Source organism: Meriones unguiculatus, chromosome 10, assembly GCF_030254825.1.
Source record: "Meriones unguiculatus strain TT.TT164.6M chromosome 10, Bangor_MerUng_6.1, whole genome shotgun sequence".
In the NCBI taxonomy this organism is placed as follows: domain Eukaryota; kingdom Metazoa; phylum Chordata; class Mammalia; order Rodentia; family Muridae; genus Meriones; species Meriones unguiculatus.
Window position 1 is genome coordinate 97,001,342 of NC_083358.1, and position 22,469 is coordinate 97,023,810.

The 22,469-nt window shown below is 47.0% G+C and overlaps 1 protein-coding gene across 2 annotated transcripts; it reads left to right on the forward strand.

Moving 5' to 3' along the window:
- Positions 1–1,212: 1,212 nt before the first annotated feature.
- Positions 1,213–21,574, forward strand: Sars1 (seryl-tRNA synthetase 1). 2 transcript variants are annotated; one of them, XM_021631693.2, is made up of 12 exons: positions 1,213–1,455; positions 10,432–10,502; positions 12,186–12,266; positions 13,754–13,912; positions 14,793–14,936; positions 16,538–16,693; positions 18,595–18,816; positions 19,328–19,457; positions 19,733–19,890; positions 20,130–20,201; positions 20,786–20,915; positions 21,171–21,574. In XM_021631693.2, exons 1-12 carry the CDS (start codon positions 1,320–1,322, stop codon positions 21,320–21,322), a joined length of 1,611 nt encoding a protein of 536 aa, XP_021487368.1. In that variant the 5' UTR covers positions 1,213–1,319; the 3' UTR covers positions 21,323–21,574. The 2 variants fall into 2 exon arrangements, with proteins under 2 accessions (XP_021487368.1, XP_021487369.1); XM_021631694.2 differs by lacking the exon at positions 20,130–20,201 and having other exon boundaries at positions 1,214–1,455.
- Positions 21,575–22,469: the final 895 nt, after the last annotated feature.

The following is a 22,469-nucleotide window of genomic DNA, read 5'->3' on the forward strand; positions in this document are numbered from 1 at the left end:
GTTTTTGAGACAGGTTCTTACTCTACAGCCCTGGCTAGCCTAGAACTTGATTTGCAGACTAGACTGGTCTTGACTATACAGAGATCTGCCTTCCTCTGCCTCTGGTGTGATAAAAGGTGTATATTACCAAGCCCGACTGAGTGAGTCTAGGATAGCCAAGGCTACACAGAGAAACCCTGTCTCAGAAAAAGGGCAACAGGAATGTGTAGGTGACACACTCCTTTGATCCCAGCACTGTTTAAGGCCAGCCTTAAACACACGGTCTACACAGTGAGTTACAAAACAGCCAAAACTATTTTGAGAGATCCTGTCCCAACAAACAAAACAAAAGAGTACCATGAATATGTTTGTAGAATAGGTTGGCAATGCTCAAATTAAGTAAATGTAGAAAAGTACCCAGCCAGGCTGGAGACATGGCTCAGAGGTTAAGAACACTGGCTGCTCTTCCAAAGGTCCTGAGTTCAATTCCCAGCAACTATAGGGCGGTTCACAACCATCTATAAAGAGATCTGGTGCCTTCTTCTGGCGTGCAGGCACACATGCAGGCAGAATACTGTCTAAATAAATAATAAATAAATAAATCTTAAAAAAAAAAAGTGCCCAGCCAGTACTTCAATATAAGCTACTACTTCTTGTAAAGATCAGCTGGACCGCAGTGAGGGGCATTATGAGAAGAGGTGTGCTCATCCCATGAATTCATCTTCTCGCATCTTCTCACACACAGCCCTTCTTCCCCTGGTTTTAAACAAAACTGCAGGAGACAGGAAGGGGCAGGCTCAGATTACCCTGTTTCCTCAGTCCATCACTGTCCCTAGCCTTGTCCTTTATCTCAGGGGGCTTGGTAAAGACTTGTTGGGGAGCGCGGCCAATAAAAGAGATAAAACCAACACCCTATTGGAGGCTAGCCTGGTTTACATAGACACAGGTCATTCAGACCACATGGTGAGACCCTGTATCAAAACGAAAAGGTAACCGGGTGAATAAAACATGTAGCTGTGCTCTGGTATCAAGCTAGACGCCCCTAGACGCCCCTGCAAGGCGCACTGGCTTCTGTCCACACCCAGACACGCCCTTCCACGAGAGGAAAGTGAGACATCCCCAACGCCTTACGGAAAGAAGCTCAAGAGGGGAAACACCAGGCAGAAGGCCACGCCCTTCCCAGCTCACACGGCTTCCGGTCGGGTCGGCACGCTGTCCTGCCGCTCCGCGCTTGCGCAGCGAGATCGGGTCAGCGCTCAGGCGCAGTGCGTCCTTCACCCTCTGCTTCCTGCGGCGGCTTCCTGCGGCACGGTCCTTGGGTTAACTCGTGAAGCAGAAGGATGGTGCTGGACCTAGATTTGTTTCGGGTGGATAAAGGAGGGGACCCAGCCCTCGTTCGAGAGACGCAGGAGAAGCGCTTCAAGGACCCGGGGCTGGTGGACCAGCTGGTGAAGGCAGACAGCGAGTGGCGACGATGTAAGTGCCTCGGTGCTCGCGGTATCCCTGGACTCCTAAACGCAGACATCGCCTCAGAGGGCCACAGCTTAGAGCTTTTGTCAAATGCTCTCGGGACTGGCTGGCTCCAACTCTGTCTTTCCCTAGAACAGGCTGGAGACCGGGCTTGCCCCACTCTCCACAGCACCCGCGGCCCGCGATCCCTCCCCGCGCGTGGTGTCCACTGTGCCTCTGGAAGGGGCAGCGCGCACGCGCAGGGAGAGCTGTCAGGCCCTTGGGTAGCTACAAGGCAGCCGGAGCTGGAGTTTTAGTTGGGGTGGGAATTTCTTTTCCTGACAGTTTGGTTCTTTGCCAGTATCTTTGTCATCCTCAGCAAAGCCAGCGTGGTCTTTTCGGTTTTGATGGGATCAGAGGCTGCCATCTCAGATTGAGTGACATCTGCAGCAACATAGGTTTACTCCATTCCTTTCGAACCATTTGGGGACTTTGGGGTGTGCTCTTAGCTAAATGCAGTGATCCCGAAGCTTTAGGGATGGCCTAAAGTGTGGGCATACTTTTAAGAATCAGGCTTTTCCGTGGTGGATCAGATAGAACGGAGGGGTGCTGGAGGCAAGAAAAAGCTGATAATTACTGGGGATGGTCGTGATTTGTGGTAGCTTTCTGGAAAAAAAAAAAAAAGACATTGGCAGAGTAGAAGTGCCCCCAGCATCATTCATGAAATTAAAAGAAGCCCTGGCATCCTCTGCCTCCAAGTGTACCTCTGGAGTGATCACCTGGCAGACCGGATGTTGTCAGTGACATGTGACTCTGCATGTCTGATGCAATAGGTCTGCAACCAGCTGAGAGCCTGGATTGTAACAGAACACTGCAAAGGCAGTCGCGATACAAGAGTGTCTCCCCTCCACCCCCAAGACAGGGTTTCTCTGTGTAGTAGCCCTGACTGTCCTGGAACTTGCTCTGTAGACAGGCTGGCTTCGAGCTCAGAGATCCCCGTGCCTCTGCCTCCCGAGTGCTGGGATTAAAGATATGCGCTACCATGCCCAGCTGAGTGTTATGGTTTTATCTTTTGGGTACATTGATTTTGCTGTTGTTGTTGTTGTTTTTTTTTTTTTAATGTGCTTGGGTATTAAAAAAGTATTGGCTTACCTTTCAGTTGGGTACTCACTCTGTATGTTTCAGGTGCTCTAATAGGGTAGTTTGTATGAGTCAATGAATCTAAAGTCTACAAATCTAAAGTTTTGAATTGCCCCGAACTGAAATTTTCCCCATTTTCTTTTTAAGATAAAAATATCCTAAACCAAAGGTGGGATTGCCTGCCTTTAATCCCAGCACTCAAGAGGCAGAAGCAGGTAGACCTGAGATTGGGACTAGCCTGGTCTATACTGGGTTCCAGGCCAGCCAGAGCTACATAGTGAGATCCTGGGTTGGAAAGAAGAAAGAAAGAATATTCTGAGCTGGACTTGGTGGCATTCAGCCATAATCCTAGCACAAGGTAGACTGAGGCAGGAGGAGCTGCATTTCGAGGCCAGCAGACCCAGCCTCAAAAACAAAACACACAGGTAGGTGTTCAGGGCACCTTGTCTTGAATCATAATCAGAAACTTCAAGATTTCTGTATCCATCTAGGCATTAGCAGCAGCTGACGTGACTTTGAATGTTAGCGGTCGCTTGTGTATAACATTCACATCTGGGAAATTTTGACCCTTCTCTGAAGAGATGATTGGAAGGTTCTTTAGGGATCAGTAGTATAGACAGTGTTTGAACCTATGGTTTCAGTACATGCCAGATAAGTGTTCTACCACGGAGTTGAGTTATGCATAGCCCTCCATTTGTTTGTTTTATTATGAGCTAGGTTCTTGCTGTGTTGCCTATTCTGTCCTCAAACTGGCAGCCTCCTTGCCTCAGTCTCCTGGGCATCTTATACACAGCTGTGCCTTTTTGTTTTTTTACATTTTATTTGCCACTGTCCCAACTGCAACTTCACGTTGCAGCCCTGGCTGTCCTCAAACTCAGACGATCCACCTTCCCTCTGTGTCTGGAATGCTGGGTTAAAGCCACTACACCCAGTTGTCAATTGTAGAACCAGCGACACTTCATTCTTTAAAACAATTAAGTTCTTTAATGAGTTGAGCAGAAGGGGTTGGCTTTATAGAGCCCGGTAGAAGAAAGTAGAAACAAAAGGCAAACAGCAGATCCGTCATTTCTTTTTTTCTTTCTTTTCTTTTTTCTTTTTTTTTTTTTTTGGTTTTTCCAGACAGGGTTTCTCTATGTAGCCTTGGCTGTCCTGGAACTCACTCTGTAGACCAGGCTGACCTTGAACTCAGAGATCGGCCTGTCTCTGCCTCCCAAGGGCTAGAATTAAAGGCTCTCTCCACCACCACCACCACCACCCAGCAGATCAGTCATTTCAGACTTCACTTTCTGTAAGATGGGAAGACAGAAACAGGAAATAGTTTCAGTTTGGTGATGTGGAACTTTGACGTGAGCTGTTTACATTTTGATTTTTAGTATGGTTTGTTGGAGCTAGGAACAGGCCTCCTGAGATTGTTTAAAACCATGCACATACATATATACACATGCAGATATACATATGATATTCCAGCAGCACACCTCATCCTTGGTAAGAGTGTGATAAAGGTTTGTTGAATGTCTGAAGATCTCTGGGTCCAGGGTACTTTAAATTCTGTATGGAAGATTGTTCTGTTTTAATTGTTTTAGACAGGTCTCTACTCCATAGCCCATTCTGTCCTCAAATCGACAGTCTCCTGCCTCTATGCACCATGCCTGGCTGTTAGCACTTCTAAAAAAATTTTTTTTAAGATTATTTATTTATACATACAGCATTCTGCCTGCATGTGTGCCTGCACAACAGAAGAGTGTACCAGATCTCACTATGGATGGTTGTGAGCCACCATGTGGTTGCTGGGGATTGAACTCAGGACCAGTGTTCTTAACCTCTGAGCTCTCTAATCTCTCCAGCCCTCTAAAAATTATTATTATTATTTTTCTTATTGCCAGGCTGAGTATTAAATCCAGGGCCTTCAACAGGCTAGGCAGTACTGAGCCACTGAACCGTTTCCAGCCTTCTTACTTTTTTTCCTAAGGGGAGAGAAATCAGTGTTTTATTTCTTGAGAGTCATTCATGAACACGGTTAATGGAGTGGGACAGCACAGAAGAAGCTGTCACTAGTGCAGGCCTGTCATTATAGGGGACCAATCACCAGGGTTAAGCTGCTTCTCAGCTACCAGGTCTTCAGAGTCACCTGTATTAAGCACAGTGAAGCCTCACTTCTTTGAGATGTGGATCTTCTGGCAAACAGGGAGCTTGAACTTGTGCCATCACACGTGCCTTATTCTGCAAGATAGTGCCGATGTTCATGATGATCTGGCCAGTGTGAACCTGGCCACGGTACCCGGAGGCTTAACAATGCACTCTGCATACCTGTCTGGCTTCTAGACTGGGGACATCATGAGATCAGAGACATGAATATCCACCAGATAACGCTTTCTCTTAGAGCAATCCAGCAAGCCACAGACTGCATACACTGCCAAGGAGTCAGTGAAAAGCTGTTCTCAGCTTTTCATACCAGGTCCCTGTGATGGGAGATATCTTGCTGGTTCAACTCAGCTGTTCTGGCTCAGACTCCTCTCTCGGCTAACTTATTCAATTTGGCACCTTCTCATTCTCTGACTCCTTCTGCCTTCAGCCTCTCTCTGTAAAACTCTTCCCGGTAAAACAGCCTCCTCCTCCTCCTCCTCCTCCTCCTCCTCCTCCTCCTACTCCTCCTCCTCCTCCTCCTCCTTTCTCCTCTCTCATTGCCCCCTAAGTAGGTTCCCTTTCCCCTCTCTTCTCATGAGAGTTGGGCATATCCCATTCTGTCAAATCTTCTCTGATTCATCACTTTTTCTGCCATTCAGGTAGACATCCCTTTCAAAATTGGCTGCTTCCTTCTACAAACTAACTTTACCTTCGTTATTTGAGATTAAAGGGATGTACCACCATGCCCGGACCTGGGCTTTTCTTTACCTGAAACTTGCCATACCAGGCTGGCCTTGAACTCAGATCTGCTTGCCTCTGTCTCCTGCATTAAAGGTGTGTTTGTATTCTAGATTACACATCTTTGGATGTGATCTGTTACCAGAGCAGCCATGGTCTAAATTAAAATCTTCAGATACTTTAAAAATATTTATCTTCCCCCCCTCCCCCCGGGGAGGAGCAGTCCTGTTAGGTTACAGAGGAGGACTCTACAGCCAGCCCTGAAGATACCTGATAAAACAGGGTCAAATGAAAGGGGAGGAGGTCCTTCCCTATCAGTGGACTTGGAAAGGGGCAGGGAGGAGACCAGGGAGGGAGTGTGGGGTTGGGGAGGGAATGAGGGAGCAGGATACAGTGGGGACACAAAGTTAACAAAATGTAACTAAAAAGAAAAATAAAATTAAAAAAAAATTATCTTATTTGTATGTGCCTAAGTGTATGCATGTGCACAGCTTGCGGAGGGTGTCTGGTCTCTTTGGAACTGGAGTTACAGGTGATTTTGACTGCCTTGAGTTACTCAAGAGCAGGAAGCACTCTTAGCTGTTGAGCTATCCCTCTAGCCCTGAAGATACTTTTTGTTTTTAACAAGGTCTCCCTGAGGACTGCAAGCCCCTGCAGCCCAGGCAGGCCTTAAACTTGTAACTGCCTCAGCTTCCCAAGTAGCCAGGATCACAGGAGTCCCTGGCTGATCACGTTGGGCACTGACATGTTGTGTTGCAGTCCTTTCGCATCTTGAACTTCACATTAGAAGACGGGGTTCTTCCACTGTTGGCGGCGGCAAGAACTTGAAACCAGTCTCAATGAAGCGCTCAGATATGCTTCCCAACAGGGGTCATGAGCTTCCGAGCAAGTGTTAACAACTGCCCCCATTTGTCACTGAGGAGACTTGCAGGTGCCAACAGGACTTCACAGAGAACACAGCAGTCTGTAACGACCACACTGTAACTCCTCACATTGAGCAGCTGTTTCTGCTTCTTAATTCACAGCAATGGAACAAGGCCACATTTGGGGGCATTTGTCTCATCGGCCTCCAGACTGCTTGACTTCAGTGTATCCACAAGGACTCTGTCCTTTGGAATGGACTGTGCATCCCCGCCGGAGAGTGAGATTCCTCCCTATTATTAATTGAAGTCAGGCTCTGGCCCTGAGCTTTGTTTTCCCAACCTTTAGAAGAGCTTTCAAACAGCTTTCCTTTTGATTCTGGTCCTACTTAGAGGCAGCTTTCTGCCATGCTGATCTCACCCTTGGATTTGCAGGCCTGGGTCTTGCACTCTTGGCTTACAGAAATAACGAAGGGCTAGAATGTGAGTCACAGGTGCAACACTGACTCCAAAAAATATAAAGGACTGGAGCTAAAGAGCCAGAGGTGCCTTTAGCGAGCCTCAGGTGATCCAAGAAAGTCCTGCTAAGGTGTCTTACCTCAAGCTTGTGCACAGGTGGCATAGAGCTGAGTGGACCTATCTGGTCAGTCAGAAACATGCCATTTTTGCCAGCATTCTGGATATACCACTTGTTTGTCATTCTCTATCACTATGAGGTAGTCAACAATCCCAAGGAGCAAGAACAAAAGTGGTAACTTTTCTTCACTCCAAGGGTCCAGGATATTATCAGAGGCAAGATGGAAGGTGTGGTGGGCCACTTCATTCCCCTACATCACAGTGTACAAAGTGTTTAGATTTTTCTAAACACCTTGGTTTCCTCAGCATCTTCTTTAAGCCTATTAAATATGAAAAGTATGTTTTTAGTGTGTTTGTCCATATTAAGATCTATATTACGCTGGTGTGGACGCAGTGGCACAGGTCTGTCATTCCAGCACTCAGGGAGGCAGAGGTAGGCTGGTCTCAGTTCTGTCAGCAAGTCCAGGACAGCCAGGGCTACTCAGAGAAACCCTATGTTGGGGAAAAAAATGAAAACAAAAAAGGTCTACATTAATCCATATTTAAATTTACTGAAATAGTTTACATTCTTTTTTTCTTTGACAAGTCTTCAAAATCTAGTGGGTGTTTTTACACAGTCTCATTTAGGGTTTACCACATTTCAAGTGCTCGGTGTTCTCATGTAACTAGAGACTACACAGTGAGCCATGAGCTCTAAAGCATGAAATGCCTCCAAGTCTTCCTTGGCCTCCCATCTTCCTCCTTCACTCTGTTCTAGCCTGTCACAGTACTCGTCCTCTCTTCTACTTCTGTGACTTATACTCCCTATCTGCGTGTAGCCTCCTTTGCCTCCCACTGTGATTCACTAAGCCTTAGCTGCTGAGTGTGCTCTAGACTCCCCTCTGCTCCACTCCTCTCTCTTTGAGACACGGTCTCACCATGTAGCCCTGGCTGACCTAGGCTATGTAGCTGACTTCAAACTCAGATCTGTCCACCTGCCTCTGCCTGGGATTAAAGGTATATATGTGTGCTTGTGTGCGGGTGCACGTGTGCGACTGTATGTGAAGGCCAGAGGTTTGGGGTATCTCAGTCACTCTCCACGTATATTTTTGTGTGTGTATGTGTTTTGTTTGTATGTTTCTTAGGTTTTTCTGTTTGGTTTGGCTTATTGAGACAGGATTTCTGTAGTCCTGGCTATCCTGGAACTCACTATATAGACCAGGCTGGCCTTTAACTGCCTCCCAAATGCTGAGGTTAAAGGTGTGTTCCACCACATTGAATTTTCTCCACTTGCTTTTTCTGTTTGTTTGTTTTGTTTGTTTATTTGTTTTGAGAGGGTTTTTTGTGTAGTCCTGGCCATCTGTAGACCAGGCTGGCCTTGTACCTTCGACTCCCCAGTGCCGGGATTAAAGGCGTATGCCACCACTGTCCCTCTCTCTGCTTATTTTTTGGGACAAGGTCTTTTGGTGAAACTGGAGCCCACCAATTGGGCTATACTGGCTGGCCACTGGCTCCCAGGGATACGAATTTGGGTCTTTTATAGTGAACGGTTTTGACAATGGGGTCATCTCTCCAGCTCCTGTACGTCCACTCTTGTGTAGACACTAGCATTCATTTCTGTTGAGTGTGTGTATCCAAAAGTGAAAATTGCATTTGTGGTAGATACTGTAAAGTGGTTTTCCAAACTAGTTGTAAACTAAGGGCTGGCCTTGAACCCCACCACAGCCCCCCAAGTGTGTGATTATCTTAGGTGCTACTACTCGCAGACCTGTCTCCATTGTGACTGTAGAGTTGGGCCTTGTGTTAGTCAAGTCAGTTACCACACCTGGCCATTGTCTTCCTTTCTTGGTGGAGCTTCCAAACCATCTGCTGTGGTGCAAGAAACAGATTGGGACAGAAGAAGCAAAGTCAGGATTTGCATATGACTTGATTGTAATAAGCAGATCTGGGTTTACTCATTAATTTAAGCAAGGCCCACTGAATATAATAAACAGCCAGTGTTCTTTGTATGTATAAATGCTGGAAAAAGCATCACATAGTTCCTTTAAATGAACTTTAGGATAATTGGGCAGGCTTCTGAGAATTATCTCCCAGGTGGCTTGGTTGTGTTGCTCTGTGGTGATATATAGGTTATAGTCCCTTTTTAAAACAAGATTTATGTGTATTATTTTAAATTTTGTGTGTGTGCACGTGCTCATGTTTTTATAGGATGGTATGTGAATGTGAGTGCAGGTGCCCTTGGAGGCCAGAAGCATTGGCTCTCCCTGGAGCTGGATTTACAGTCAGTGTGAGTGCCATGGTGTGGGTGCTGGGAACTAAACCTGGTACTGTTGTAGAAGGGAAATTAGACTCTAGAGGGCTTCTCTACCCCAGCTAAATCCCAAATAATCGAGACAGAGACCTTTTAGATTAATAAAGGCTTTAAGGCACAGTAACTGGGCAGATATCAACCCCCTAAGCTATTTTGCAGCTACATGTATCCCAGTATTACTTGCCATATGTTTCATCTGGACTGCTTCTGGTCCATCAGGCCAGCCCTCATGACCATATGCTCATGGTCCATACTGTCCCTGGGCAACTTCTCTCCAGCTTCCTCTCCTGCTACATCTTCTCCTACCTCTTCTCCTGACTCTGTGGTCACTTTCTGACCACAAGCCCAGGAACCTAATCTTGCTTACTTCTCTTCTGCCCAGTTACAGATATTAGTAACTTTATTAACCAGTCAACTCTAAATTAGGTAGAACAAGGTTTATATAACAAAGAATAGTATAAACGAGGATGAACTCATCTGGGCAGCAACCGTATACTGGGGGCCAGTAATTGGCATTAGAATACATAGCATCAGACCAACCCCCAGCATTCTACAGATGCTGTATATGCTCCTGACCTCTGAGCCATCTCTCCAGCCCAGATTCTGATACTTCCATTTCAACCCCACAGTGGCCTTTTTCTTGTCACCAAATCCTGGGGATACCCTACTGTCGCCAGTCTCTTGTCAACAAACTTTAGAAGTCTAAAGCAGAGATCAGCACTGGGTTAGTCAGCTTTGTGTTGCTAAGTGTTAACTGAAAAGACTCAAAGAGATGGAAAAGCTGGGTGTGGTAGTGTATACCTTTGATTGCAGCCCACAGGCTGTAGGGGTAGGTGGGTCCCGTGCTAGAGGGAGGACGGTCTGGTCTACAGATGGAGTTCCAAGACAGCCAGGGCTACACAGAAAACAACAAAAACAAAGGTGGAAGAAGTCAAGTTTGGTGACACCTGCCTGTAATCACAGCACTTGGGAAGCAGAGGCAGGATGATTGTCAGCAAGTCCTAGGCCATCCAAAGCTGTGCAGCAAGACTTTGTCATAGAAAGAGAGAGAAAAAAAGCCGCCTGCCTTGTGATGAAAGAGAGGAAAGTATTTCCTCCTGGGCTTGGTGCATGATGTAGTAATCTATGACCCTCCCACCTCTTAGAGGTTCTGCCTGGTCCAGTCCAGCTCTGTAGAACTGAAGACCAAGCCTTTAAGACAGCATAGAGCGTTTGGGGGAGGGGCCATGATCAGGGAGTATCTCAATGACATATTTTTGGCTTTTTCAATTTTAGGCAGATTTCGGGCAGACAACTTGAACAAGCTGAAGAACTTATGCAGCAAAACTATTGGTGAGAAAATGAAGGTAAGAGAACAGGCTGGAGGGCTGGAGCAGATCCTGTTCTTAACTAGTTCTAATCTTGTGTCTAAGGGCTATGATGCTGAATTTTTTCATTGAGGAGACTGTCTGTCTATCTATTGTTTTCTTGAGACAGGGTTTCTCTGTGTCACCCTGGCTGTCCCAGAATTCACTTTGTAGACCAGACTGGCCTCCATCTCAGAGCTCAGCTGAGAAGTTGTTTTAAATAGAAAGGGAAGGAGCCAGGCACTGCAGGACATGCCACTAATCCCAGCACTCAGGAGGCAGAGGCAGGCAGATCTCTTGAGTTTGAGGCCAGCCTAGTCTACAGAGTTCCAGGACAGCCAAAACTCTCACGATAACCCTGCCTTGAAAAACAAACAGAAACTTTTTAAAAAATTAAATAAATAAATAAATAAATAAATAAATAAATAAATAAAAAGGGAAGGAGGGAACAAAGAAGTGCTCCCACTTACTCAGTGGTGGCTTCATCTTCCGCTGCCAACAAGCCATCCTTCCCACTGCTGATCTGGGCCCAGCCTGTGCTGGCAGAAAGGCTCCCCTCCCTCCCTGGCTGGAGAGGCCTTTGTCTTAGTGCACTCCTGCTTTGAAAGGAGCACATACATGCTCTCCGCCTCTTGTTAAGCAGTCCGCCACTAAGCTTATTTCTTCAGAATATTTTAATATGACTTTCATTATGTGTCTGAGTGAATGCCACACGTATGCAAGTGTCCAAGGAGACCAGAAGAGGTGTCCTGCCATTCATACGTGGGCATGAGCCAGCAAAGAATGCAGCATAAAGTCCAACTTGGAATTGTGGCACATTGTACTTCTTGATAGCTTGCATCCTTTGACAGTATTTATGTTATACTTCCAGCTGTGAAGGGGGATATCAGTAAAGTTTTATTTCTGTGGGACTCACGATGATGAATCATTTACCGGTCAGCGATCCCGTGGTCATGAACACTTTTATGTTCATGTGCCCCTACCTAAGTGTTCTTTGGATCCTCTACACAGACTGTGCCAGCTACGTGTTTAACTGTGTGTCAGTATCAGAAATGGTGATCTGGCAGATCATCATCATTAACAAATAATGAGTACAGAAATCGGAGGTGGGAGGTCCCCCTGCATTTCATCATGTTGCCGTGACTGTTGGTTTCTTTTTCTTTCCTTCTGTCTATTTTTAACTCTTAGCCTATTGCTGGGTTGTTCCTTGAGTGTTAACAAGATTCCTTGTCAGGGCCTGCTTTTTTCTGTTTTGTTTTTCTTTTGAGGCATTGTCCTGCTCTGGAGTCCTGGTTGGCCTAGAACTGGCTCTATAGACCAGGATAGTCTTGATCTCACAGCAATCTTCCTGCCTCTGTCTCCCAGGTGCCTTGTAGTTCACGAACATTTCAAACACATTCTTGGTTTTTTTTTTTTTTTGACTGTTTTGTGTGTAGGAAAAGCTCTTCTCACTTTCATGATGTTAATTCTCTCACCTGACAGATTTATTGACCTGTCCAAGATAACTTGAGACTTTGATTTCTGGCTTTCGGTTAACTAATGTTCCTACATGCCGCAGCTTACTAAATGTAATGCAGTCTGTTTAGTTTACATGGTGTGTTAATTTGGTATTTGCTTAAAAAAATAAAATAAAAGTCAGATCTTTTTAATCTTAATTAAATTGCCTTTTCTTTTTCCCTGCAGAAAAAAGAACCAGTGGGAGATGATGAGTCCGTCCCAGAGGATGTGTTGAATTTTGATGACCTCAAGGCAGAAACGTTAGCTGTAAGTTTCTGTCCGTTTCTAAAATGACTGTGTTCCTGCCTTAACCTAGTTCCCAGACAGGAAGAGCTGGCCTGAATCCACACAGGAGCATGAAAGCTTTGAATTCCTGTGCTGGACTATGTTCCTACCTGCTTTTTTTATCCTCTGTACCTGAGATGATAGTTAGATGGAGTGGGAAAGTGAAGGGGAAGCAAAGAAAAGGCATGACCTAGTTGGCGTATGTTAACTCCATTTTCTATTTGCTTTCACAAAGGCAAGGAATTCCTCAGTTTACTGCAGTTTAGCAGTGGTTTCACAGTGGTAATTTTTGTTTTTGTCCGTGGATTGTTCTTTGAAACTCTGAACACACAGCAAGAGTATAAACTAGAAAGCAACGTTGCTGTGGTTGGAGGGTGGGCCTAGGATCTCATTTTTCTAGCTTGGTCTGGTAAGGGCTCCCCGGGGAAATTAGAGCAGAGTTTGAACTTCTGCAGTAAGGGGTATAAGATAAACTTAAGACAGAGTCTTTTGCTTCTAATAAAGTTAATATCTTCCCAGAGAAATTTGGATGGGAATATGTAATAGAGTGCTAAACTGGCTCAATCTGGAAAATTAGACGTACAAACTAAAGGAAAGTTATCTCAGCCGTGGGATTGAGCTCCTGGGCTCTAAGTATGTGAAGTTCTGGGAAGGGCAATCTACATCTCTCTACCCTCCTACCCCCCAAAGAAAAGGAATCTGCTCAAGGATTCTAAGGCCAGGCTGTCTGCCCAGTGGAATCAACCTCTGTTTTTCTGGTTTGTTTTATTTTGCTCTGTGTTGTTATTTCGAGACAGGTTTTCTCTGTATAGCTCTGGCTGTCCTAAAACTCATGAAGATCTGCCTGCCTCTGCCTCCCAAGTGCTAGGATTTCAACCTGTACTTAAATGCATTCATTTTCAGTACTTACTGTTATTTTGAGACAGGGTTCATTAGAGCCCAGGCTGGCTTCAGACTATATAATTCAAGTTTAAACTCCTGATTTCCCCCACCCACTGAATTCTGGGATTACAGGTGGCCTGGATTTTTGCAGTCCTCCTAGTTGCTAGGATCAGCAGGTGACGGGTACCATTCTTCTTCCTTCCTTCCTCCTAAGCCCTTTTATTTATTTTTAATTTTATTTTGGTTTTTCAAGACAAGGTTTCTCTGTCCTGGAACTCTGTAGACCAGGCTGGCCTCCAACTCAGAGATCCCCCTGGCTCTGCCTCCCAAGTGCTGGAATTAAAGGTGTGCACCACCACTGCCCAGCTTCCTTGTCCATTTTTAAAATGCTATCATGGATAGAGTGCTTGCCTAGCATATTCTAAGCCCCAACTATGATCCCTTCTATGCCTCCCGTCCAGTGGAAAATGGAAAATCCTACCAGGAGGGTTGTCAGTAGAGGACAACAGTTAGGATGCTGATAGTTTATGGCTGCCCTGCCCTCAGGCTAGTGTGCTCTGTACAGGACTCTGGCTTGTTCTTCGCAGGCCCTGAAAGTCTCACAGATTAAAAAAGTCCGACTTCTCCTTGATGAAGCCATCCAGAAGTGTGATGGAGAGCGTTTAAAGCTAGAGGCAGAGCGGTTTGAGAGCCTGCGTGAGATTGGAAACCTTCTGCACCCCTCTGTGCCCATCAGTAACGATGAGGTAGGTGGGGCCGGGCTACGCAGGGGCTTCCCCTCCCTGACTGCCAGGCCTGTAGGCGGGGAAACAACACTGGCTCTGTCGGGAAAGCCTGCTTTTGTGTGTTCCCTCTGCCCACCAATTGAGCATTGCGGGAGTCAGATCCCTGCCTGATTGGGAAGTGGCCGAGACAGCAGGTAGGAGGAGGCTGCTGGCACAGAAGCCTCTTCTAAATGGAGCCGCTGTCCTCCACTGCGTGTTGCCCCTGGTTGCAGTAAGTCTTGTGGGAGGGATCTGCTAAATCAACCTAACCCCTCACCCACACCCCGCTGGGAAACTGCAGGTTGAAGGGAAATCTGCATGATAAAAGTTTCCTGCTGATCGGGAGCTTCCCCCTGCACAAAGCTGCTCTGAGCCCAGCCTTTGTTCCCAGACACCCCGGCAGTGGCGGGGCCCATCTGTGCCTCTTTCATTCATTCCCTTGTGAACACTGAACTCACAGCCGGCTGGGGTACGTGGAAGCCTTGGAGTCTGAGCAGACCCAGGTCAGGGCCCGGAGCCCACCCTCATGTGGCTCAGAGACCAATGAGAGCCCACAAAAGAAAGTCCTGCATTCTCCTCTGTACCCCAGGTGATGCTGATTCTCAGAGGCGGGTTCTTGTGCAGGATTTTTGAGGCCCCCTTTGAAAGGGTAAAGAGAATAGACTGTAGGTCTCAGAGCAAATCAAGATTCGAAGTTTGCTGACAACTGCTTTTGTGAGTTTGTAAATTATTGTCTTTTGGGTAGCAAATTCTCTTCCTCCTTGCTTGTGCATGAGACCCGGAGCTGTTGTAGGGTTTAACTGATGCACTCAAGGTCTCTACAGCTCTTCACTATACAGCTCATCTCGTTTTATATCCGCAGGATGCCGACAACAAAGTAGAGCGCATTTGGGGTGATTGTACAGTCAGAAAGAAGTATTCCCATGTGGATCTGGTGGTGATGGTGGATGGCTTTGAAGGCGAAAAGGGAGCCGTGGTGGCTGGTAGTCGAGGGTACTTCCTGAAGGTAAGAGTCGGGAACCAGTAGGGAATAAAGAAGGAAGTTAAAAAGAAAATACCAAAAATCGTAATCATACTTGAAGAGGCTCACAAATCCTCCACTTGTACCCGATGCCTGCCCGTGAATGTGTAGCAATTAGATGCGATTCTCTTTCTGAGGCAAGAGAGTACTTAGCCGGATTCCGAAGAACAAAAGCCACTCAGTGATCCTTCATAATGAATATGTTTTGCTGACTGAATCAGAACAGTCTCTGCCTTTGAGGAGCTCAGTGTAATTGTACAGTCAGACAAGTAACAAAGAATCGAAACCCAGTACGATAAGCCTGCGGTCTGATAGGCCCAGCATGCTTTGAGCAGTGGTAGGTGGAGGCAGCTGGCACAGATTAACTGGGGCAGAGGGCATGTGAATGCAGGGAATTCTTCCAAAAGGAAATGGTAAAATAATTTTGTAAATGTCGCGCACTTACACATGCTGCATTTACAGATGAGTCTGGTGTTTTAAGACTCCACACAGAAAAACACCCGTCCATGCTCCCTGGCTGAACGATTCCTTTTACTTTGCTCTGTTTTCATGGGGATGGGGTGGCGGTGGGAGGACATTGAGACAAAGTCCCACTAAATAAAATAGCCCAGGCTGCCTTCGGGTTCACACCAGTGCTGCCTCATCCTCCCAGGGGCTAATCTCTCTGTTTTGTTTGTTCTTTGTTTTGTTTTGTTTTGTTTTGTTTTGTTTTGTTTTGTTTTGTTTTTCAAGAAACAGGGTTTCTTTGTGTAGCCTTGGCTGTCCACGACTCACTTTGTAGACCAGGCTGGCCTTGAATTCACAGAGATCCACCTGCCTCTGCTTCCCAGAGTGCTGGGATTCTAGGAGTGTGCCACCACGCCCACCTGGGTGCTACTTGACTCTCTTACAGAGGATTCTCTAAACAGGGTGCCCAGGTGAAGTGCTGTTGGCCTTGGATGTTAAGAATCTCCTGGGTACTTCTGTTTTGTATGAGTGAAATTGAATTAGAGAGGTTCTCCTCATGCCAATTCCAAATAACAATACATACCAGTTACCGTAGAAGGAAGAAGGCAAAACAGGTGATGTACGCAGCTTAGGAAAAGAATCCTTTTGGGCAAAAAGCAACAGTCAGTTTTCTACCATCTTACTAAGATGCCATCCCAGCATTAAGAGAACTTTCTATTAGTGAAGTGAACAAAACATGCACCCTGCATGAAGCCAAAGAACTTAACACCTAAAACTGAGTTGTAGGTAAACACTTTAAGACCAGACATTGATTACACTGATTATCCTCTTAACACCTGGTATTGAGTTGTTAAAAAAAAACAACAACAAAAACCCTGAAACCTCATCTCTTAGATTCAGTTCAATTAGTATTGTAAATGTTTCCAAACACGAGTTTTTAATGGACCAACTAAATAAAATAACACATTAAAACAAGTATCTCTTGGCTATTGTAGTCTGTGGTCTTCACTGATCTGCCTGTGCCCACTGGGTAGTCCTGGGTTTTGCCCACTTGTGCCTGAGTATTGGTTCTAGCAGGAGAATGGCAGATAACCAGGCTGGTGACAAGTCTCAATCCCCATGCTGTGTCTGGTCCTTAGGGGGTGCTGGTGTTCCTGGAGCAGGCGCTTATCCAGTATGCACTACGTACCTTGGGAAGTCGAGGCTACACTCCCATTTACACCCCCTTCTTCATGAGGAAAGAGGTCATGCAGGAAGTAGCACAGCTCAGCCAGTTTGATGAAGAGCTTTATAAGGTAAGTAACGAGGTAGGCTGACTTTTTAAGCTGCGAGTGTTCTCCACACAGCGTTCTGCATGGTGGACTGCTCTGTGTTCCAGCACAACCAAGGAAGCAAGTTTGCTAAACTTCTCTCTCTCTCTCTCTCTCTCTCTCTCTCTCTCTCCCCCTCCCTCCCTCTTCTTTCTTTGTCAGGGTCTCTTGAGCCATCAGGCTGACCATGAACTCTGTGTAACCCAGACTGGCCTTGAGTTCCCGGACAGTGTGTGCTTCCTTATCTAGCACAACAGAAATGTTTTTTGTTTTTATTTTTATTTTTTGCAGTTCTGGAGGCCAGTGGCCAAGATTAAGATGTTGAGTTCTTCTAATGCTTCTGTCCTTGGCTCACAGATGGTCAGCCCCTTGCTCACTGTGTTCTTGAATGGTTTTCTGTGTATTTCTATCACAAATGTTTGTTTGGGGGTTTTGTTTTCTGTTTGCTGTACAGTACTGTTGCGGCAGGGGATTGACCCTTGGGCTTCACCATTGCTAGGCAAGTGCCCTGCCTCCGAGTTACAGTCCCACCCTCTTTATTCTGAGACAGAGTCTCTCAGTAAATTGCCCAGGCCAGCCTTGAATTTGTTTTGTAGCCCAGGCACTCCTTGAATTTAAATTCTCCTTCCTAAGCCTCCTGAGTAGCAAGGATGACAGGTTTACACCAAAAGGTGTGGCCTTTTCTCTTTTTTAAAGAGTACTGGAGTTACAGGAATTTGCCACTGTGTCCTGCTTGTTTGTTTGTGAGTCTTGCTGTGTAGTCCTGGCTCATTTGTGATTTTCCTTCCTCTACCTCCAGAGTACTGGGATTAGGTGTATGCCACCACATCTAGCTGTCGGCAGAGTTGTCTGGGCTTCTTTTATATTTTGGTGTTTATCATTACAGTTTTTTTTTGGTTGGGTAGGCTTGCGCATGCCGAGATATGAAGGACAGTCGGTAACTTTCTCCTACCATTTGGTCCCTGAGGATTGAATGCAGGTTATCAGGCATGGTAGCAGGTGCCTTTTCCCCAGAGCCATCTCACCAGCCCAGTGGTTTTAATATCAACTAATTTCAGTTTTAAAAGGCACATGTGGTTGGCACCTACCACCTTAGTCAGTGTAGAACAGAAGCCCTTTGCTCATCCCCCGTGAAACCTGTGTAGCATATTTAAACTGCGCACTCTTTATCAGTAGGAGCTTAGAAGAGAAGCCCTTTCAATGGCTGCCTAGACAAAAGGAAATTAGAAACGTGGGCTGATCTCCCAGTTCTCTTCCCATGTTCTTCCGTTCTCTGCTACAGACTAGCAGCTTCACAAGGCAAGATTACTGTCCTGAAATCCTCGTGCCTCCTGCCGATACCTGGGACAACCAGAGGATTCAAGTTGAATTTCACAACGCTTTTCTGCTCAGCTGACTCCGGTGTTAAATACAGCTGGCACTTAGAATGGGTTTTGTTCAGTGGCAGAAGCACTTACAAATATTTGTTGAGTGCATGAGCACATCTGCCAGCAGTGGCCATTTAATCACACTGTATGTTTTGCGGTTGTTAAATAAGTTTTTTCTTAAGGCTCCTTAATTTGCATTCCTTGTTCTCATGAGTGTTGGATTTTTGTCTCTTCTTGTTTTTTTGGTTTTGTGTGGGTGTTGTCAGGGTGTTCTGGTCAGTGCTCCATATAGCCCAGGCTGGCCTAAAACTCCAAGTCCTCATGCTTCAGCTTCCTGAGTTCTGGGCTTTTAGGCATGAACCATGGTTTTTTTCTTTTTAAATTCCTAATAAGGACCCTTTTCAGACAGACCTGTCCTCCCTGTTTGAGCATTCATCCCAAGCAGAAAATCCTTTGTGTCCATCACTGTCTTTCCTGTGGCATCGCATACCGTCTTCAGTACCATGTGTTTCTCTGCAGGTGATCGGCAAAGGCAGCGAGAAGTCTGATGACAACTCTTATGATGAGAAATACTTGATCGCCACCTCGGAGCAGCCCATCGCGGCTCTGCACCGGGATGAGTGGCTGAGGCCCGAGGACCTGCCCATCAAGTATGCTGGCCTCTCCACCTGCTTCCGGCAGGAAGTGGGATCCCACGGCCGAGACACCCGCGGCATCTTCCGAGTCCATCAGTTTGAGAAGGTGAGTAGATGGGAGTAGGTAGGTTCTTTGTCCTTAACCTGTCCAGGTGGTCACGGGAGGGGCATGATCTGCGTTCCCAGAGCCCCGCTGGCTACAGCTTTTCCCTTCGTTGCTGACACCTTTGCGGGAAGAGCCTAGAGAAGGCATGGGGTATCTTCGTGCACAGAGCAAAGCTCCCTAAATCTCCTGTGCCAATTCCACCACTTACCCTGCAGGACCTCCACGAGGAGAGGAAATGATGGTGGGAGCCACCTCCCCAGGCTGATGGAGCACCAAGCTGATCAGTGTAGGCACTTAGCACAACGGCTAGCACAAGATGGTGGCTCTCTATAGCGTCTGTTGTCCTGGTTGTCACAGTCTGGTGTAGTTGAACACTGATCTCCTTTGGGACCCCAGCCCTTCCTGTCTCCCAGTACTGTGAGACAAGCTCACTGCTAGAACATGTCCACTTCAGTCCTTTAGTTTATTCGCCATTCACTGCTGTCCTGACTCCTCCGCGCCCCCTCTGCAGATTGAACAGTTTGTGTACTCATCACCCCATGACAATAAGTCATGGGAGATGTTTGAAGAGATGATCGCCACCGCCGAAGAATTCTACCAGTCTCTGGGGATCCCTTACCACATTGTGAATATTGTCTCAGGTACAGGACCCCTCATCTCTCCCTCCTTCCTTTGCTGCATCTCACAGACCACGTCCACCAGCTGAGCCACCGCACGGAGAGAGCTTTCCACTCAAGTCATTACCCACTTTCATTAAAATATCACACCCTTCTCCCTTGGGAGCCTTCGGTGATGAGCTCCGGGTGTGATTTCCCTTCTGGGGATATGATGTGGAGTGAAGGGTTTTTCAGGCTCACTGCGCACAGCCTTCTGCAGCCCCCCTCCCCCCTTCCTAAATCTAGGGGTTTCTTTCCAGGCTCTTTGAATCACGCCGCCAGTAAGAAGCTCGACCTGGAGGCCTGGTTCCCAGGCTCAGGCGCCTTCCGTGAGTTGGTCTCCTGTTCTAATTGCACGGATTACCAGGCTCGCCGGCTCCGAATCCGTTATGGGCAGACCAAGAAGATGATGGACAAGGTAGTTAGCCCCAAGGAAGTGGGCATCCAGGCCTGCTGCATAGGGCACATTATCCCTGTTTCTCATTCCTGGGGTGTATGTTTCCAGCATGAGGAGATCAGCTCAGTCTAGGCCCCAAAAGACACCACAAGTGACTTCTGAGTCAGGATGGGTTCTTTTACACAGAAACCTGAGCCTAGCTCTATTCTACAAGGTAATTCCAGCTTTTCTCTCTTTGGCTTTGTTTTTCTTAACTCCAGAGAAAGAATAATCTCCGTTTCTCTACACAGAACAAGTTGGAGGCAGTGTCTTCCCTCTTTTCACCCAAGAAGGTCAGGTTGTAAGCTCCTCTCTTAAACCCAGTCTTTAAAGCTGGGCATGGTGGTGCACGCCTTTAATCTCAGCATTTGGGAGGCCTTGGCTGGTGGATCTCTATGAGTTTGAGACCGGCCTGCCTGGTCTACATAGTATGTTCCAGGACAGCAAGAGCTACATAGTGAGACTCTGTCTCAAAACAAAAAACCCTCAGAGCCTCCCCACCCCCCAAAAAATATAAATAAATAAACATCTCAGGTTAGACCCTGATCTGTCCCGAGTTGGGCTCGGTATGGGTTAAAAGGAGGCCCCACACTGGAGATTTCTTCCTTCTCACCAAATCCTCTGAAAATACTGGAACCTACTGCTTGTCACGCATGCAAACATGAGGAATTTTCCTAGGGTTACCTTACAGGCAGTAAATTAAAAAAAAAAAAAAAAAAAAAAAAAAAAAAAACAAGCTCAAATGTTACAAAGTTGGAAATGGGTTAAAGCCATCCTCTGGATTGGAGAAATGGTGGCTGAGTAGATGGTTCTTGGTCATCAGGAAGATCAGTAGAGGGCTGGCCTCAGATTTCCCTGTGAAACCTGCTCTTCCCAGGTGGAGTTCGTGCATATGCTCAATGCCACAATGTGTGCTACCACTCGGACCATCTGCGCCATCTTGGAGAACTACCAGACAGAGAAGGGCATCATTGTGCCAGAGAGGTTGAGGGAATTCATGCCACCAGGTACACCCCCACCTTCACACCTTTCTGGATAGGCCCTTTGAAAACTGTACCCCGTTTTCACATGGGACAGTCTGCCCTCCGCATGGTGCTGGGAGTATAGTGTGGGTGTCACGTGCAGATCCTAAATGCAGACTGGGGAAGAGAGTAGTCCCTCTCTGGTGGGTACCCCTGCATTGAAAGGATTATTGTCTAAATTCTTCACTGAGGTCTCTGGGCTTTGACCGAAGTGACAGTCAGTGGGCTCTTCCCTCCCAGGGCTCCAGGAACTGATCCCATTTGTGAAGCCGGCACCCATTGACCAAGAACCGTCTAAGAAGCAGAAGAAGCAGCATGAGGGCAGCAAAAAGAAAACAAAAGAGGTCACCCTGGAGAACCAGCTGCAGAACATGGAGGTCACTGAGGCCTGAACACTGCCTCCTCCCAGTTTGCCAGACTGACTTACTGGGGTCCCGGGCCTGCCCTGGAATGGGGAGGCTGAGAACCACTCCTCACCCCGTCCCATCTGACTGCACAGCAAACAGGGACCCATCTGCCGTGTACCAAGCAGGTGTTCCCATCTCCTCGCATGGGCCAAGAGTCTCCTCACTAGTGACTGGTGAAGCCACGCAATAAAGCATCTGTGGGGAGAGCACTTCTTCAGTCTCCTCCCCAGGCTTGAACCCTGTCTGGGCTCATTCTCCCTGGGCCTGAGCTGCTCAAATAAGACTCTTCTGAGTAATGGAGAGCCCTTCAGCCAAGGTGTTAGTGAAGGCAAGGTGTACTTAGAAAACCTAGAGTTGTAACAAGTTTTCAGGACAAGGCTCATGATTCTCTAAATTCACTCCTGTCTAAAGGCAGTGAAGCATAGAGACCAGTATGATGGAAAAGCCATGCCTGCACTTACCTAGGAAGCCCTAGGAAGGGCTTCTTGGAAAGAGAAAGGCTGGTTGTGGTAGCTGACAATCCAAAAGAGCCCCTAGGTTCAAAAGCAGGAGCTATGGTCATGAAGAGCAGCTTCTGTCTCTGCTAGTTACTTGCTGTAGTGTCAGATGCAGGGCAGAGGGGTGCAGGATCAGTCCTCAGAACTCCCACTACGTCCTAATAGCTGGGCACCTGCACCCCAGGAAGGTGGTGTTCAGGCTCTCTTCGCCAGCTCCCTTTCATCTGCGATCTGTATCCCTGGCACTAATGACACCTTAGGTCAGTCTGGGGCTTGCCTCCCAGCAGGTTAAAGTGCTTCCTCTAGGTGCTGCTTTTATCTTTGCATGGTCCCAGAAGGTAGGGTGGGAACGTGATTATACCTGTCCCAGAGTGGGAGGATGAGGCAGCTTGGCCAGGTGTGGTCTGCCTCAGTGACTTGGAGAGGTTGGGATTTTAGCCTACCTGGCATGTGACAGGCCTTCAGCTTAGCTCACTCAGGCCACCAAGCAAGGAAGAAGGCCATGTGCTCAGTTTTCTGCTAAGGAGCTGGTCCTGCTACCCTTGGTCTTGACAAGCCTATCAAAACTGGATGCCTACAGGGGTCACCACCATGGTTCTTTTGCCTGCTGTGCCAGTTGCCCCCCCGCCCCCACC